Source organism: Mixophyes fleayi, chromosome 2, assembly GCF_038048845.1.
Source record: "Mixophyes fleayi isolate aMixFle1 chromosome 2, aMixFle1.hap1, whole genome shotgun sequence".
Lineage (NCBI taxonomy): Eukaryota > Metazoa > Chordata > Amphibia > Anura > Limnodynastidae > Mixophyes > Mixophyes fleayi.
The window spans coordinates 268,437,741-268,454,670 of record NC_134403.1 but is presented as its reverse complement, the minus strand read 5'-3'; the positions used below and the strand labels follow the sequence as shown (position 1 = coordinate 268,454,670).

Sequence of the window (16,930 nt, the reverse complement as noted above, 5' to 3'; positions counted from 1 at the left end):
ATTTGTACACTGAAATTTAAAGTTGATCTAGGACATGCCCTACTCCAAATATAAATCTGTCTCAAAATCGGCAGATACGTGCCTTGATGAATTAGGCCCACAGACATTATTGAGCATTTGGATAAATAGTAATACATACTATATTCTGCATTGTCCTGTCTGTTATCAAGTTAATTTGAAGCTGTGAATGCCAGGATTTGTACAGTGGGTTTAAAGAGGTGTAAAAGTAGTCTTAATTTGAAGTCATTGTCCAACATATTGTTCAAACTGATTATGGACAATGAAACTGACATTGCCATGTTGAGAAATAAGGGACAGTGTACTAAAAAGAAAATACCAAATTGTTTTTATTATTATTTTTATTATTATGATTATACCCATTATATGGTGGGCTCTGCTCAGAGAGAGCCTATATTCTAAGTAGAGATGGGTTTTCAGAGAGCATCTAAATATTTGAAGGTTGTGGGAAAGCTTGATTGAGTATGGAAAGGTATTCTATAATTGAGTATCAACACAGAAGAAGTCAAATAGACAGAAGTGAGAGGTTGTTACCAGAGATAAGACAAGGCGCAGCTCAGCGATGGATCTAAGAGGGCAAGATGGAGAGTATTTTAATATGAGATTTGAGATATATGAAGAGGTGGTGTTGTTGAGGTCTTTGTAGGTAAGGGTAATTTGAATTGGATTCTGGAGTACAAGAGGACACAGGGAGCCAGTGTAGTGATTTGCAAAGTGGTGTAGAAGATATGGAGAGATGAGAGAGGAAGATCAGTCATGTAGCAGCATTTATTATACATGGGTGTGGGCTTGCCAGAAAGCAAGAGGTTACAGTAGCCAAAATGGAAGATGATGAAAGAATGGATAAAAGTTTTGGTAGCATGTTGAATAAGAAAAGGGAGTATTCTGGCAATGTTTCTAAGGTGGAGTTGACAGGACTGGGAGAGAGTCTGAATGTGACGAATTAAGCTGAGGGCAGAGTTAAATGTAACACCAAGGCAATGGGGTTGGGAGAACTTAAATTGTGGTATTATTGACAGTGAGTGAGATTTGAGGGGAGGTGACTCTGTGAGAAGGGAAGATGAGTTCTGTTTTGGACATGTTAAGCTTTAGGTAGCATTGAGTCATCCATGTGAACATAGCAGAAAGAAAGTTGGTTACACAAGATAGTAGAGAATGGGAGAGGTCAGGAGAAGAGATATAGATTTAGTTGTCATCAGTGTAGAGGTGGTACTGAAGGCCGAATGAGCGAACTAGTGCCCCAAGAGAAGAGGTGTACAATAACAAAAAGTAAAGGGCCAAGAACAGAGCCATGTGGGACCCCAACAGATAGTGGGCGTGGAGGGGAGGGCAGGGCATGACAGAAGTAGAAAGACTAAAGCAGTGGTTCAATAGGTAGAAAGTGAACCAGGAAAGAACTGTGTCATGAAGGCCAATGGGGTGAAGAGTGTGTAAGAAAAGAGGATGATCAACAGCCTCAAAAGCAGCAGAGAGTTCCAGTGGAATGTTGGGGAGTGAAGAGTCGAGAATGGAGTGAGTGGAGTGAAAGAAAGACAGGCGGCTATATACCTATCGCTCGAGAAGTTTGGAGACAAAGGGGAGAAGGGAAATAGGGTAAGGTAGTTGGAGAGAGAGGTTGGATTGAGAAATGTTTTCTCTACAATTGGTGAGATGAGCGTATGTTTAAAGGAGGATCGAAATGTACCAGTGAAGAGAGACAGGTTGAGGAGGTGAGTATACAGTGGGGAGAGGGAGTGGAGAAGTTGGGAGGGTACGGAGGGCATAGGGTCGAGGTAACAGGTAGGGTGAGAAGATTAGTTGAGTGCAAATACTTCAGTTCCTGGAAAGAATGCATTGAGGGTGGATTGGTGAGTGTACGTGAAGGTGAGTGGAGTGTGTGGAATTTGGCATGAGAAATACCTTACCAAATGGTGTCGATTTTGTCATTGAAGTAGGTGGCAAAATCAAGTGTGGGAGGAAGGGGGAGAAGGTGCATGTGGGCAGAGAAGTGAGTTAAAGGTGGCAAAGGGTGATGGGGGTTAGCAGACTGAGTGGATATTAGAGATTTGAAGTATACTGATTTAACAATTAAAAACATAGTTCTGTGAGATGAGAGGATGAATTTATAGTGGAGGAAATCAGGATATGAATGAGATTTCCCCCAGTGGTGTACTGCAGTGTGGGAGCACTTGTGCAGTTAGTGGGTCTGTTGGATGTGTCATGGTTGGGTTTTGGATCATCAGAGATTTTATCTGGCAGTTGAAGCTGCATTGTCTAGGGCTGAAGTGAGCAGACTGATTAGAGCAGGACACTAGTGCAACTGATCAGGGAGGCGCAGAGTTTAATGCACCCCCGGTATTCACAAGGGAAGGTGTGCCTAGCACGATTCTCCAAGGCAATTACCAGCATAGCAACTGAAGTAGACGGGAGTGGTAAAAGGAATCCGGGTCAGAACCAAACAGGAAGCGAGGTGCACAGGGGAGATATAATAGTCAGGGCAAGCCAGGAATCAAAACCAGAAAGAGTTGTAAGGTGCCAAATTACAATCCAGAGAAAGGTCAAGTGTCAAGCCTGGTCAGAACAATACAGGAGCAGAAGCAAACACAACAGGAAATGCTGGAGCAGGTGATGAACCAATACTCTGGCACCCTAGTGGTGCCAAAGGCTCCTTTAAATACATGTAGCTAAGCCCTGATTAGGCAGAGAAGTTTCAGCAGTCAGACACAACTGACCGCAGGAAGAGCCAAGAAGTATCCAGTTACCTAGCAACAGGACGCGATGCAAACTGCGCAGAGTCTAACATAGGGAACAGGGAGACGAGTCCCGCTGCTAGGCAATGGAAAGTGCACACACGGAGAAGTCAGGCAGTCGTCCCCAGCACTTAGTGACAGTGGAGGGACGGAGCCTGACAGCAGGAGAAAGTGGTTGTTTCAGTGGAAATGAGAAGTGTATTGGGTTAAGAGTATATAGATGTCACTGTGTATGTGTAGACCTGGGTGGAGGGAGAAGGGCATGAGGTAACATGAGGCTGAAGGAAAGGAGGTTGAGGTCAGAGAGTGGGAAGGCTAAGTTGGAGAAACTAGAAATGGAACAGTAGCGAGACAAGACAAGGTCAAGAGAGTGTCTATCACAGTGGGTGGGAGATGAGATCCACTGGAGAGACCAAAGAAGGAAGGAAATGATAGAAGTTTAGTGGCAGAAGAGACAGTGGGATTATCAATGGGAATGTTGAAGTCGCTTAGTATGAGAGTAGGCAGGTCAAAGGAGAGGAAATAAGTGAGTCAGGCCACTGGACCTGGGGGCCGATAAATAACAGCAACATGCAGATGGAGAGGATAAAATAGATGGAGAGTGTGGACTTAAAAGGAAGAGAACAAGAGGGAGGGTTCAGAGGGTATGACTTGGAAGGTGCAGCTTGGAGAAAGTAGAATGCCTACTCTGCCTACCTTTTCTGTTTCCACGTCTGGGACTGTAGCTGAGGGAGAGTGATTAGAGAGCTGCACAGAATGTAGTATCAGAGGAGGTTTTTGCAACGGCATAGAGGTTGTAGGATTTAGAAATGAATAGATCATTAATGGATGCAAGTTTGTTACAAACAGATCTGGCGTTCCATAGTGCACAGGAGAAGGGAACAGAGAGTAGTTGAGACATGGGGAGAAGGTTGGTGAGATTGGAAGTATGGTATGAATGAAAAGTGGGGTAGAGTGAGGAGTGTGAGCAGATAGTCGGGATTACGGTGGTAGTCAGTATATCAGTGCTGAAAACTCTGAAATCTTCAGGACGAACGTGTCCTTCCCAACGCACTTACAACGACAACTGTTGTGAAAAGCGACTTCAAACAATTGCGATGAAGCAAGAAGCCGACGGCACTTAATGATTTCACTGTGAAAGGCGACGATATTATAACTGCTGTTAAGGGGGTAATGGAAGTATGCGGCGATGTACAATGTAGTTTACAAACACTTCTACATTGTACATCGCCGCATACTTAAATTACTGGAAACAAAACAGTTCATGTATGTAGAATATCAAGTAGGGAAGTTGTAAAGTGGAAATAATAATAGGGGAGCGAGAAATAGTATGATGGAGAGAGAAGAGGAGTTTAGAGAAAAGAGTGGTAGAAGTGAATAGGAAAAGAGTATAAATTGAGTAGGTGCATACTGGAGAGATGTGGATGAATGTGGGTAGGTAATGAGAGTGGGAAGAAAGCAATTGATCCAAATTGTGCAGGCAATGGAGGAGGTGAAGGATACTTTACCACCCCCTGGCTGGGGTCAATAGTGTAGGCTGTTTCTGTCTGCAGCTCTGACACAACTAAGTCCAGGATACTGACAGTTGAGGGTTGAGCAGCCAAATAGAGAGGACAACAGCAATCGCATTTGAGCTCAGTGAGCAGCTGAACCGATGTTGAAACAGCAATGGCAGTTGAGATCTGTTGGTCCAGCAGATGAACAGAGATGGTAGTTCAGTAGATCTTAAAACAGCCTTGTGTTTGGTATGAAGTCGATCCTCAGCACTACTGGAACATTTGCCATCAGTATTCAGAAATATCCAATGCTTTATATCTGTGAGAATAAGGAAGAGTGGGAGCTAAAGCAATGTACAGCTTTCTCTAACCGTCGTTGGAGAAAGCTGTCACCATAAAGTGAAAGCTGTTGTAGCACTTAATAGGTGAATTTCTTTGGCCCATCTGTTACTGTATTCAGTTCAGTCAATAAAAATTATCCGAATGTGATTGTCCACAATGCAGTATGATGCCACCTAAGTATGTAAATTATGTAATATGGGGTAAAAAGTGCGTGTATAATTAGGTGTGATGTAATTTATAATATTATTTGTTTTCACTAATTATTATTGTATGTTACCATTAAGCAATAATAATAGCAAATTGATATATGTGCCGGTAAGATGAATCTTTAGTTGCATAGTTACTAATACAATGTACAATAATCAATATTTAAAGGGTCCAGTATCTGTAGTTACCATTTTATTATTGCTATGCATTACATATCCTGCCAAAATAATATGAGTTGTTCATCATAGTCTTTGTTGCTACTATTAGAAAATCCCTGAATAGTAAAGCCAGTCATTCTGCACCAAAATAACCTGATAGTTACGTCTTTGAGAATATGTTTCAAATGCCCTGAACAGTTAAGTTAAATTTGTGACTATTACTCTTTACTATGCCTGAAACTCAAAGGTGACAACACATTAACATATCCTGGGTCAATGGGCAATTACGTGGTATTGTCTCGTGGAAATTAACAATATATGTCTTCTTTCTCACAGTGATATCATGTGCATACCCTGGTGATCTAGAAAATGGAGAATTTGAAATCGAACAAAATCCAAAATATGTAACCGGTTTTAAATTTGGCACAAAAGTAATATATTATTGCAATGAAGGGTAAGTGTAGAATAAGAGGGAATGTTCATATTTTATATCAGGCATCAGACATTTAATGATTTCATTATTTTGTTAGATAATCTGATTTTTGGTTTTCATGTTGTCCTGAACCATCCTTTGCTGTGGGGGGAAATTATATTGGTGCTGAGATTGAGGATCAGGCATTTGTATGTTCACCTAAACATCAACCATCCTTACACAATAATTTTTACCTTTAACTAATAGCGACAAAATCTGATGTATATGAAAAATCATGTCAAGGTCACCCTCACTTGTGTATATAGAAGGCCCTAGATAGCCTTCTATATATACATTACAGCAGTTCCGATAATCAGACTTTAGATAATACATTAGAAATTTGACTGTGACTGTCAATGCTCCTCCTGGTTGGTGATCAAATCCTATCACCAAATTTTGAGTGCACATTGATTGAATCTAGATTATAATCTGCATTGGTAATGGATATCTCCACCACACTGTCTAGCATGATCTTTAGTAACTGTTCTTTATTCCCAGTAGGGGCACCTGTTTGTGGGGACTGCTGTGTGGTTATTCTGCAATATTGTTTCTCAAGCAACTGGTTGTGTACTGCTCTGCCCACTTGCAGGATCCACGCATTTCTGCACCTGTACTTATGACTGCAAATGTTCCAGTGTGTGTGTTTGTGCATGAGCCAGTTCCTCTACCTGTCTGGTTTGTTTGTTCACAAGTACCACACATCTTTACACTTGTCCATGTGGCTGTGAATATGCTGTTCTTCTATATAGCTGGCATAATTACGTTTCCTCTTGAAATCATTATTATTGCTTAAGTTCTCTGGGTTGCCTGCATTGCTTGTGTGAGGTAATTGTGGACAGAAGTGTATTATCTGTTTATATTCTAGCTAGGAATCATGGCACACTCCGCAATTTTCTATAACAATCACTGTATCCGCAAACATGGATTTACTTTTTTATTTGCTCTGAAACATATTGCAGTATCAATGTCTGCACATTTATCCACAAACAAGTATACCATGCCTTGTGCAAAACCCTATACCCAGGGTCCTAGCACTCCTTTGCCAGACCCTATAGCAAAATTTGGGCATGGACACAACGTCGTCAGTCAATCCAAGGCCCATGCTCTGATTTTCTGAGTATGCACTGAGGCCAGCGCTTGCACAGTGAAGGCCAGTTTAGCTTCACTGCATATATCACTTCTTTAATTACTCCCACCCATTTCACACCTTGACATTTGCTATTTTCAACAATGATCACTCCAGTCACTGACTTGCAATGTATATTAAATTAAATCAATTAAGTTACCTCATATTAAGGCATATTATTACCCAAAGAACACATACCTATTTTGTCTATCATTTCTTAATAATTTAACTTAACAAGCCATAGTGTTCCAATATCTTTCTTGAAGAACAAGATTAAATGGTACTTAATATTCTATATCCCATTTTACCAGTGATTTATACCATGGAAATTATTGTCTCTCTTGCCGTTGTTACCATGGTAACTCTTGTTACCTTTTATATGAGTGAAACACAACCTATGTGTCAGGACCCATTTATGTGTCACAATGTTAGACAGTATGGGGGGTATTCAATTGACGGAGTGATCGCCAAAAAACGAGCGCTCAAAAAATATTACTGTTAATACGGTAATATGCGCGTAAAAAACGTTACTACGGTAATTTACTCGCTGGATTTCAGAGCTGCGAGCTGAAATTCAGCGAGTAATTACCGTATTAACAGTAATATTTTTAGAGCGCTCGTTTTTCGGCGGTGACGCCGTCAATTGAATACGCCCCTATGTGTCACACGAATTTATTGGTAACAGGAGAGACTCTCAGAGGTAAATGTATCAAGCTGAGAGTTTTCCGGCGGGTTTGAAAAACCAGTGAGATTTCAGCTATCATTTATTTAGTACATTCTACAAAATGATAGCTAGAATCTGATTGGTTGCTATAGGCAACATCTCCACTTTTCAAACCCGCCGGAAAACTCTCAGCTTGATACATTTCCTCAGAATATATTGAGGATATGTCATTGGTATTAAAAGTGAACTATAATGTAATCAAAACAAATTCTATGTAATTGACTTTGATTTTCAAATATAGAGGTCTTTTTATCAGTTTATATGGCTGCATATTGTAGCATTAGAAAATCTATTAACATGCAACTTATGACATCCCGAGATGGCCTTAGCAATCAGAGGACAGCAGCAGTACAAGTACTGCTGCTGTCCTTGGTAAGTACGCTCCCCCATGCAAAGCATCACAGCAGGCCATCAGTAAAGGCTACTTGCCTGTGATAGGAGGTGCATTTTGCACCTTGGTAAAACTGTGCTGTGCTGCATGAGAGGCAATTTTAAAATATGTGGACATATTTACAATGTGAATGGGGGTGCATCCTATCTCAACTCCATCGTAAGTATAAAGCCGACCGAATATTTGTGTATTATAGCAAAATCAAACAGTAATTTCCCTGAATACAAAAATAAAATAGAATTTGCTAGCAACATGTTTTGGCCAAGTGCAAAGTTACACTTTTAGCTGGATTTGCTCCTAACTCTAAATAAAGCCCATTGTAAGCAAGTTGGGGTATAGGCTGCAGCGAGCTAACTAGTTGAAAATGTTACCTACTCAGCATTTAATGTATTTGTCTAACAGGTTGATGGAAAATAAGCTTGTTCTTACCATTGCTCTCCCTGACCTGGTACATTTTTCTCTTGCCAATTTAATACACCACATATGTAGCCTCAAGGCAGTGTGTTTCTTCTGATACTAGGAGATATTGGACTCAAATGAAACAGATGGGAAGATTAGCCTCAGATAGCTAGTAGAAGTTCAGTTTACAACAACGATACAGGTGGGCAAAACTCAGCATTTCCTAGTACTAAATAATGACATTAGAAGCAAATGCGAAGAGCAGACCCAAATAGGTAGTAAAAGGGAAACTCACAAAAATGATACAAGTGGGCAAACATCTCCTAGTACTAAAAGTTAGCATTGGACACATGTGAAATAGGTAGGAAGAGCAGCCCCAGAAAGGTAGTAAAGTGACAACTTATGAAAAGGACAAAGGCAGCAGCAGAAGATACAATAACAACATTTGCTAAAGTGCGCAGCAAGCTAGCAGGTTGAAAATGTTACCTACACACAATATCAAATGGATCTGTAAAAAGTAAATGAAAAATACCTTGTTCTATCCTTTAAACATATTGACTTGATATCCTGACATTTATATTTTCTATTTCATATAGACTAAGGGGTATATTTACTAAACTGTGGGTTTGAAAAAGTGGAGATGTTGCCTATAGCAACCAATCTGATTCTAGATGTCATTTATTTAGTACATTCTACAAAATGACAGCCGAAAATCTGCTTGGTTCCTATTAGAGATGCTCACTGACCCCCGTGTTTTGGTTTCGGATCTGGATTACCGTCGTGTTTTGGTTTTAGTTCTGCCAAACCGCCATTGCGTGTTTTGGTTTTGGTTTTGTTTGGTTTGGTTTTGCTATTTTGTTGAAAAATCAATGTTTTTGGGCATAAAGTAACCAAATTTAGTGCTCCACCTGTTTCTTGGATAAGTAAGGTAATTCTAAAGCTAATAAATTAGGAAGAAAACAGTTTAATCCCTGGTAGGCCGTCCATAATTCTGCACACGAACCTGATTGTCTTCCTCTCCATCTTAGCCTATTGGCAATGCAGCCATCGTCTTTGGGTGTATATTACACTCTACACTTCTAGTTAAATATCTAAAGAAATGGACAAAGGCAGTTTGGTTTCTGTCTCTATAGCCCCCCCTTTCCCGCCCTCCACTTGTAGTTGAATAGAAAAAAAGCAGCCTGCATAGACTGAACAATATAAAAAATAAATGGACCAAGGTAGTTTGGTGGCTGTCTCTGACGCCCCCGCCCTCCACTTGTAGTTGAATAGAAAAAAAGCAGCCTGCATAGACTGTAGAATTAGAATGTAAAAATAAATGGACAAAGGCAGTTTGGTATCTGTCTGCAACAGCCCCCCCCCCATCCACTTGTAGTAAAATAGAAAAAAAGGAGCCTGCATAGACTGTAGAACTAGAATATACAAAGAAATGGACAAAGGCAGTATGGTATCTGTCTGCATCAGCCCCCCCCCATCCACTTGTAGTAAAATTGAAAAAAGCAGCCTGCATAGACTGTAGAACTAGAATATACAAAGAAATGGACAAAGGCAGTTTGGTATCTGATTGCATCAGATCCCCTCTCCACTAGAAGTAAAATAGAAAACTATTCAGCCGTTATATAATCTAGAATATAAATAGAAATTGAGAAAGGCAATTTGGTATCTGTCTGCATCATAATCATCAACATCATCATTAGCGCCCTCATCACCTCTACAAATCTCCCCCTCATCCTCTTCTATTTCCAAAGTGGCATCCTCAATTTGTGTATTAACGGCTACACTCGGGCTGTTCAGGCACACATCAGCAGAACTGCTGAAAGGGCCCCTCTTTATGGGGATGGACTCTCCACAGGGATTGGTGTCATTTCTGATTCAGAGCAAACATTATCCTCTAATGCCTTACTGTTATCTTGCAGCTCGGCTTTGATGCGTAACAGTAGTTGTGCACCACTTGTAGGCTCGGTAACATTTTTGGATCTGCCACTAATAGAGAAAGGCGAAGGCCTCATTCTCTCTTTGCCACTGGAATTGGAAATAGAATTGTATTGTCTGTCTCTGCTCTAATCAGCCTGTGACTACACCTTGCTCTCTCCCTCTGTCAAATGGCGATGGATTGCTGTGGAGGCAGGTATTTATAATTTTCAAGTATCGCGAGAACCGAGCCCCGAGAACCGACGACGTCACAATGAGGTTCGGCCTCGATTTTGATTCCGAGCGGGCGGGAGAGTACCGAGCCTGCTCGGCTCGGTACTCGGTGAGGGCAAAGTTCGGGTGGGTTCGGTTCTCGGGGAACCGAGCCCGCCCATCTCTAGTTGCTATAGACAATATCTCCTCCTCATTTTTAAACACGCAGTTTAGTAAATATACCCCTAAATCTCTAGCCTCAAAACAGTGTTATGTGTTTCTGCTATTAGGGGATGGTGTTGGACTCAAGTGAAAAAGAATGGAAGAGTAACCATATATAGGATGGCAGTTTAATAGAATATACAGGTGGTATTTCTGAATAGTACATGGAGATGGCATTGTCCTTGGGGCCCCTACCCACTTTTATGTTGTATATTACACAGGACCAGAGGTGGATTAAGCCTCTGGGGGGTCCAGGTCCCCTATGGTGTAATATTGATATAATTTTAGACATATACACAGTCAGTACTGTGCACACTTCTGCTAGGTGCATACAGCTCTCTCTTCACAAGCAATACAGTGAGAAGCGGGACATACCTCCCAACTGTCTTTGAAATCAGACCAAATCCTGACTAAGTGGGACAGTCACCCAAATTTGGGACTGCCCCTTTTGAATCAGGACAGTTGGCAGACTGTCATTCTCATTCCTACCTGTTCTTGCCACTTTCACCACTGCTGCTGCAGGTATCTTAAATTCAGTTGCTATTTGTCTGGATCCTGGAATGTTGGAGTCCTATTTGGAAAAAAAGACAGGCACAAGAAATTTAGAATCCAACCAGCCCCAGCATTAACTCAATAGCGCCCACGTTTAATAGAAGCCTCCCTCCCTGCAATCAGCCCCAACATTAAATTAATAGCGTACATATTTAATAAGTAGTAATTGTCACGGGCACTAGGAGTCTTTACCCAGGGATCACCAGGTGGTAGGCTTACCAGAGCAACGTAGGTGGTAATAGGGTACTCTGGTAGCAGGGTGATCACGGAACAGTAAATAGCAGATGATGAGATGCTCAGGAAAGTCTATGACTAGCAACACTGGTAATATGGAGGTGGTAGTACACGAGGAACTGTATGGACAAGGACACGTGAAGGTAGTCAGTGGTCTGCGATAGCAAGTTGTACCACTGCTATAGTGAGGAGGAATGTCCAACAGAAACGAGGAGGTGATGAGAGTCAGCGGTCTGCGGATAGCAAGTTGTACCGCTGTCTGAGTGAAGGAATGGAATCCAAGTGGAGGTATCCGGGGAGTCAGTGGTCTGCGATAGCAAGTTGTACCACTGCTATGTGAGAGGATACTGGAACAGGTGAAACTGAAAACAGGGATCAGTGGTCTGCTACAAGCAAGTTGTACCACTGAATATATATGTGAGGAGGTGCACGGGGAGAGACTGCAACACAGGGTAAACACGGCACCTTAACACGATCCACAGTAATATGCACAATATAGATATATGAATGACTGAACAGCACTGCAAATATGGAAAGTCTCTTGAAGTAATCCGGAACAAGATAGTACAGTCAATGATGGCAACAGACTCAGCGGATAGCAGACTCCAGAGGAGAACCAACACAGTCCAGCAAGATATGCAATACACCAGCACAGTCAATGAGAAGTATGCATACCGTGGTTCAGAAGCAGGCAGTCAGGCAGGAGTGCAGCGATACCTGAACGGCAGGAGGCCGGCAGGATGAGAAGTCCCTGGATGGATGAAGCAGAGGTCTAGTAGGTGCAGCGCACAGGTAAGTAAACCAACAGGGACACGAATCCACAGGAATCGGTAGAACACGGAACTGGACTCTTGGCGGACCCAGGAGAATGGTGATGATCTAGCAGCAGGATAGCAGATGAGACACGAATCCAATGCTGACAGGCGGGTAGAGACCAGCGGGACACAGGAAGGTGTGGAGAGCGGATCAGCAACAGATGGATGATTAGCGCTGGCAGCAGGAGCAGGACTCTGCGGACACACGGAGGTAACCAGTAGCAACCAGCAGGTGCAAATAGCGATGGAACACGGGTGAGCAGAGTAGACCAGGAGCTGTTGATCACGGGAGTAGCAAATGGCAATAATAGCAGCAGTCTCGAGGAAACACGGGAGAGATGAGATGAAGACTGCAGCGCACAGAGGTAGCGGATAGGAATCAGCTCACAGTCACGATGTTGAAACACAGACGAGTTGCAAGCTGGGGTCTGTAGTGCACGGAGGCAGCGGGTAGGACTCAGCTAACAGTCACGATGTTGGAACACAGACGAGTTGTACGCTGGAGACTGTAGTGCACAGAGGCAGCGGATAGGAATCAGCTAACAGTCACGATGAGGAAACACAGACGAGTTGCAAGCTGGAGACTGTAGTGCACGGAGGCAGCGGATAGGACTCAGCTCACAGTCTTGATGATGAACAGGTGAGTAGATGTGGAGAGTGGCTGAAGTGCACGGAGGCAGCGGATAGGAATCAGCAAACAGTCACAATGATATGAGATAGAGTTGAAGTGGTTTAGAAGACTGTAGTGCACGGAGGCAGCGGATAGGAATCAGCTAACAGTCACGATGATACACTTGATGGTAGAAGTGGTATGGGAACCACAGTAGTAGAAGTGGTTTGGAAACCACAGGAATCAGCAGCGCTGAATAAACGAGGAAACACCTTCAGAGACTCATGGGGAATGAGACTCCAAGATCAGGCAACGTGGTGTTGACCACAGGTGCTTAATATAGGGAGTGTTGCCTGATCTGCCAATTAAGTTAAAGGGACATACACTGAAGGGTAGAAAAGGGCTGCGCATGCGCAGACCCTCAGGATGGAGGACGGCCACGGTTCCTAAATGTCCGGGAAGAGGCACTCACGGTCCGGTGAGTGACAGTAATACAAATCCATTTGAATCTACAGTCTGGAAGTAAACTTTTTATAAAATTTTACTGGTACCTATGGTACTCCTTTTCATTGTTCAGTACACCTCTCTCCTATACGTCACCTGTCAAAAAGAGGGACAGATCTGAGATACAACTTCCCAGTCTTAGTAGTTGGGCTGCGAGGGCCATTAAATGAATTAATAATTTCCTAATTAATTGATTTTATTATTAGCTTTTAAAATATTATTATTACAATTATTTGAAGTTGCACTACAGAGTATACCATATATATTGCAAAGTTCAAACCTTGTGAGATTTCAACATTATGGAGAAGCAACATATTGCTTTTTTTACATACAAATTAAGTGGAAAACTCTGATTCAGTTCAAGTCTTGACTCGGATTGGTAAAACTCATACTTGTTGGATTCAATAGAACTAGTACCACTCATCCCTAGCAATAATATCTATGATTTAATGATGAATTATATAGCGCCACTAATTCCGCAGCGTTGTATAGATAACTCAGTCACATCAGCCCTGCCCCATTGGCGCTTACAGTCTACTATTCCCTAACATATAGAGAGAGAGAGAGAGAGAGAGAGAGAGAGAGAGAGATTAGGGTCATTTTGATAGCAGCCAATTAACCTACCAGTATGTTTTTGGAGTGTAGAAGGAAACCGGAGCACCCGGCAGAAACCCATGGGGAGAACATACAAATTCAACACAGATAAGGCCATGGTTGGGGATCGAACTCATGACCCCAGTGCTGTGAGGCAGAAGTGCTAACCACTAAGGATGAATACTAACTCATTCTAGATGACGTTGCCGAATTCCATAAACTACTCCTGTATGCCTTTCTTCCCCTTCACAATACCTTTAATTATCCTATCTTAACTTAACCAAAATAAAGACACAGAGACTGTATAAAGTGGCTAAATAGCTCACAGTTTATTAATAATTTAAAACTTGGTGCTGGAGAAAGTGCACTGCGAGACAGCTAATCAACTGATTACCCAAACCAAGCGTGGATTGCAAACCGGCCCTAATCCACTTACCATGGGGAACAAATAATTTACTGCTTGCCAGTGCTAAATCTGGCGTCAGAGTGACCACACCCCCTGTAGACTCACAATGACGTGCCCTCACAAGCAGACCAAGGGATCCTCCACACAAAGGACCAGAAGTCACATTCCTCAAAGGGGACAGTGACCTGCGGCCAATCAGTTGTAGCGCCGGATGTATCAGCTGCTGATCGCAGTGCCCTTCCTACCAACTGTGTCTGCTCTGTGATGATGGGAAAAAGATGTGGTTAAAACATAGAATTCGCTTGAGCAGGCCGATCCTTCAACAGGGAATGGTGTGCGGGATCTTGTAAAGAATAATAAGGCCATCTAGACAGCCAGAGGGTACCTATATAGAAATCCAGGGCACTCCCACCTAACTGCTATTGGTCGGCCTGGAACAGGGAATATAAACTTTTTGCAGGTAAGTGTAAAGATACAGAGCCTCACAGGTCTGCGTTTAGGTACTTTCATCTATAGGGACTCTCTTGTCAAAAGCAACCAAAAATTGTATGGGCCACAACCAGCATCTCCTACACAGACCTCCCATTTTTGAGAAAATTAAGGGCCACCAAGTTTATTGTTTGTGTAAAGTGTGGTAGGTGTTGCAACTAGTTCAGTCATAAGGTACAGACAATGTTTGCTCATTACTACCTGGCCAGGAACTGCACATGATCTTCACATGATCTTCGTATACATGAAATATGCATCTATTAATTACAGATATAATGATTGTATTCTGGTCTTCGTGGCATTTATGTGTGCTATTTAATTAACTTACTTAAATTAACTAGTTAATTTGTTTTTTTTATAGATTCAGAATGGTATCACAAAGAAATTATAGAATATGCCAAGCGGATAGGACTTGGAGTAATGCTATCCCTCATTGCGAAGGTAAATTGGCAAAGATTAATTAAAACCATGTAAAAATTTAGTCTTACAATCCATTGCCATTTTGCTTATTCTGACAGAGTTTAATGTTTCTGTAACAAATTGAACAGTATTTTTCTAACAACAGCATAGTCGGTTCTTTTTCAATGGTAGATCTACCATAAATTTGTATTCCTTCCTCCTATTGCAAATAAGTAAGTAATATTATTAGAATACTTACGTAACAGGCAGATCCCAAAACTGACTGAATTACAGGTATGCCCCTAATGAATCCTCTTGGCTGCTGCAATACATTATATAGTCTTCTTGCCTAGAGAAATGTACAGTTTAAAGCATAAAGATATTCACTTTAAAAACTAGAAATTGCAACAATGTAGAAAACACTAATTTAGACTTTTACACCACCAAATTTGTAATTTTGTAAAATTCCTGCATTTTCTTCTCCCCTAAATCTTGCTGCCAGAAACATTCGCGTCAGTCTCATTATCGGCATACAGCAGGTGATATAGATGTAGTCCCTGCATCCTGCACAGCTCATCATGACTCAGTTTTCTGGATAAAATTTGATAGAGTGACAAGTTCAGGACCTGTGCCATGCATGCATATATGGGTAACTAAATTATCCAGCATTCTGCACTCTCCTCACTCCTGGGGTGCTATCTTCCTACATCACAGCTCCCCTGCCTTACTCACGAGTCAGGGAAGCTAAAGAAAGGAAGTTCCCTGAAGTAAGGATAGCGCACAATACAAGAAAACTTCAAGCGGAGTCCCCGCATTTGCATACAGGCCCTACTATGTAAAACTGGTAGCATCAAAAATGTAACATGTTCTCTTTTAGTTACCAATAGAATATGTATCCTCCAAACATCTAATGCTTTTCAAGGAAGTTCACTAATAGGTGCATGAGAATGTTTGGAAACTCTTCTATGCAAAATGTAATAAGGAACTGTATATCATGAATTATGGTTGATCGTTTGCTTTTCTTTTCAGTTGTAAGCTGTCCACATCCTAAATCAATTTCCAGTGGTAGTTTTATCCCTGTAAAGGAGGAATATAACTACATGGACGCCATTCAATATAAATGCGACAATCCCAAATTTGGCTTGTATGGTAAAAACTCTGCCTTCTGTAGAGCGAATGGAACATGGAGTTCTGATCCCCCCAGTTGCAGAGGTAGGACATAGACCTTGATAGGCTGTGATGAAATATGACTGTTTAATCAATGCAGCCTGGCGTGCAACATTGTAATAAATATTTATTTTATTATTTGTATTTATAAAACAAAAGAAAGACTGAAGGCTAAAAAATAATATATCCTTACAGAAAACTATCAAGTTGGGGTTTAAAAAAGAACACGGAACTTCCAACCGCATTCAAATCCAAGCGGATCTCAAGATGCGTTTCGATTTGAATCTGGGTGTAAGTACACTCTGCTTAAAAGGTACTTGCCATATGTTAACAGACAGAACAGAGTGCAGTATACGCACAAACATGTGTAATATAAGGTCACATCAGAACTCATACAAAAAATATTTATATTATAAACTAAATGAACAACTCTTTACAGTATAATCATTATCAAAAATATTGGTGCTAAAAAAAAAAATTCGAATTTTATTTCTTACGTTAAATACATAAATCAATATGTTCTTAATGCGTACTGTACATATGGGGCCTGATTCATTAAAAAACACACATACATAGGATATATACGCATGTCGGTATCCAACGAGGAGCGGATGTGAAGATATGTCTGTTGATAAATACAGGTCAGGGTCCGCTATGCTCTAACAGACAAGACACTGCAGAATACGTTCAATACATATGTGGAATATCAAGTCACAAAAGAACGCACAGAAAAAAAATTCAATTAATTTCAC

General features: G+C 41.4%; 1 protein-coding gene across 1 annotated transcript in view; it reads left to right on the top strand.

Moving 5' to 3' along the window:
* The window catches only part of LOC142138989 (membrane cofactor protein-like), a 61,509-nt gene that overhangs the window by 25,821 nt on the left and 18,758 nt on the right, over window positions 1–16,930 (top strand). Inside the window, exons 4-6 of the mRNA XM_075196188.1 lie at window positions 5,287–5,404; window positions 14,974–15,053; window positions 16,041–16,223. Of these exons, the coding sequence (XP_075052289.1) occupies window positions 5,287–5,404; window positions 14,974–15,053; window positions 16,041–16,223 (381 nt within the window). The remainder of the gene's footprint in view (window positions 1–5,286; window positions 5,405–14,973; window positions 15,054–16,040; window positions 16,224–16,930) is intronic.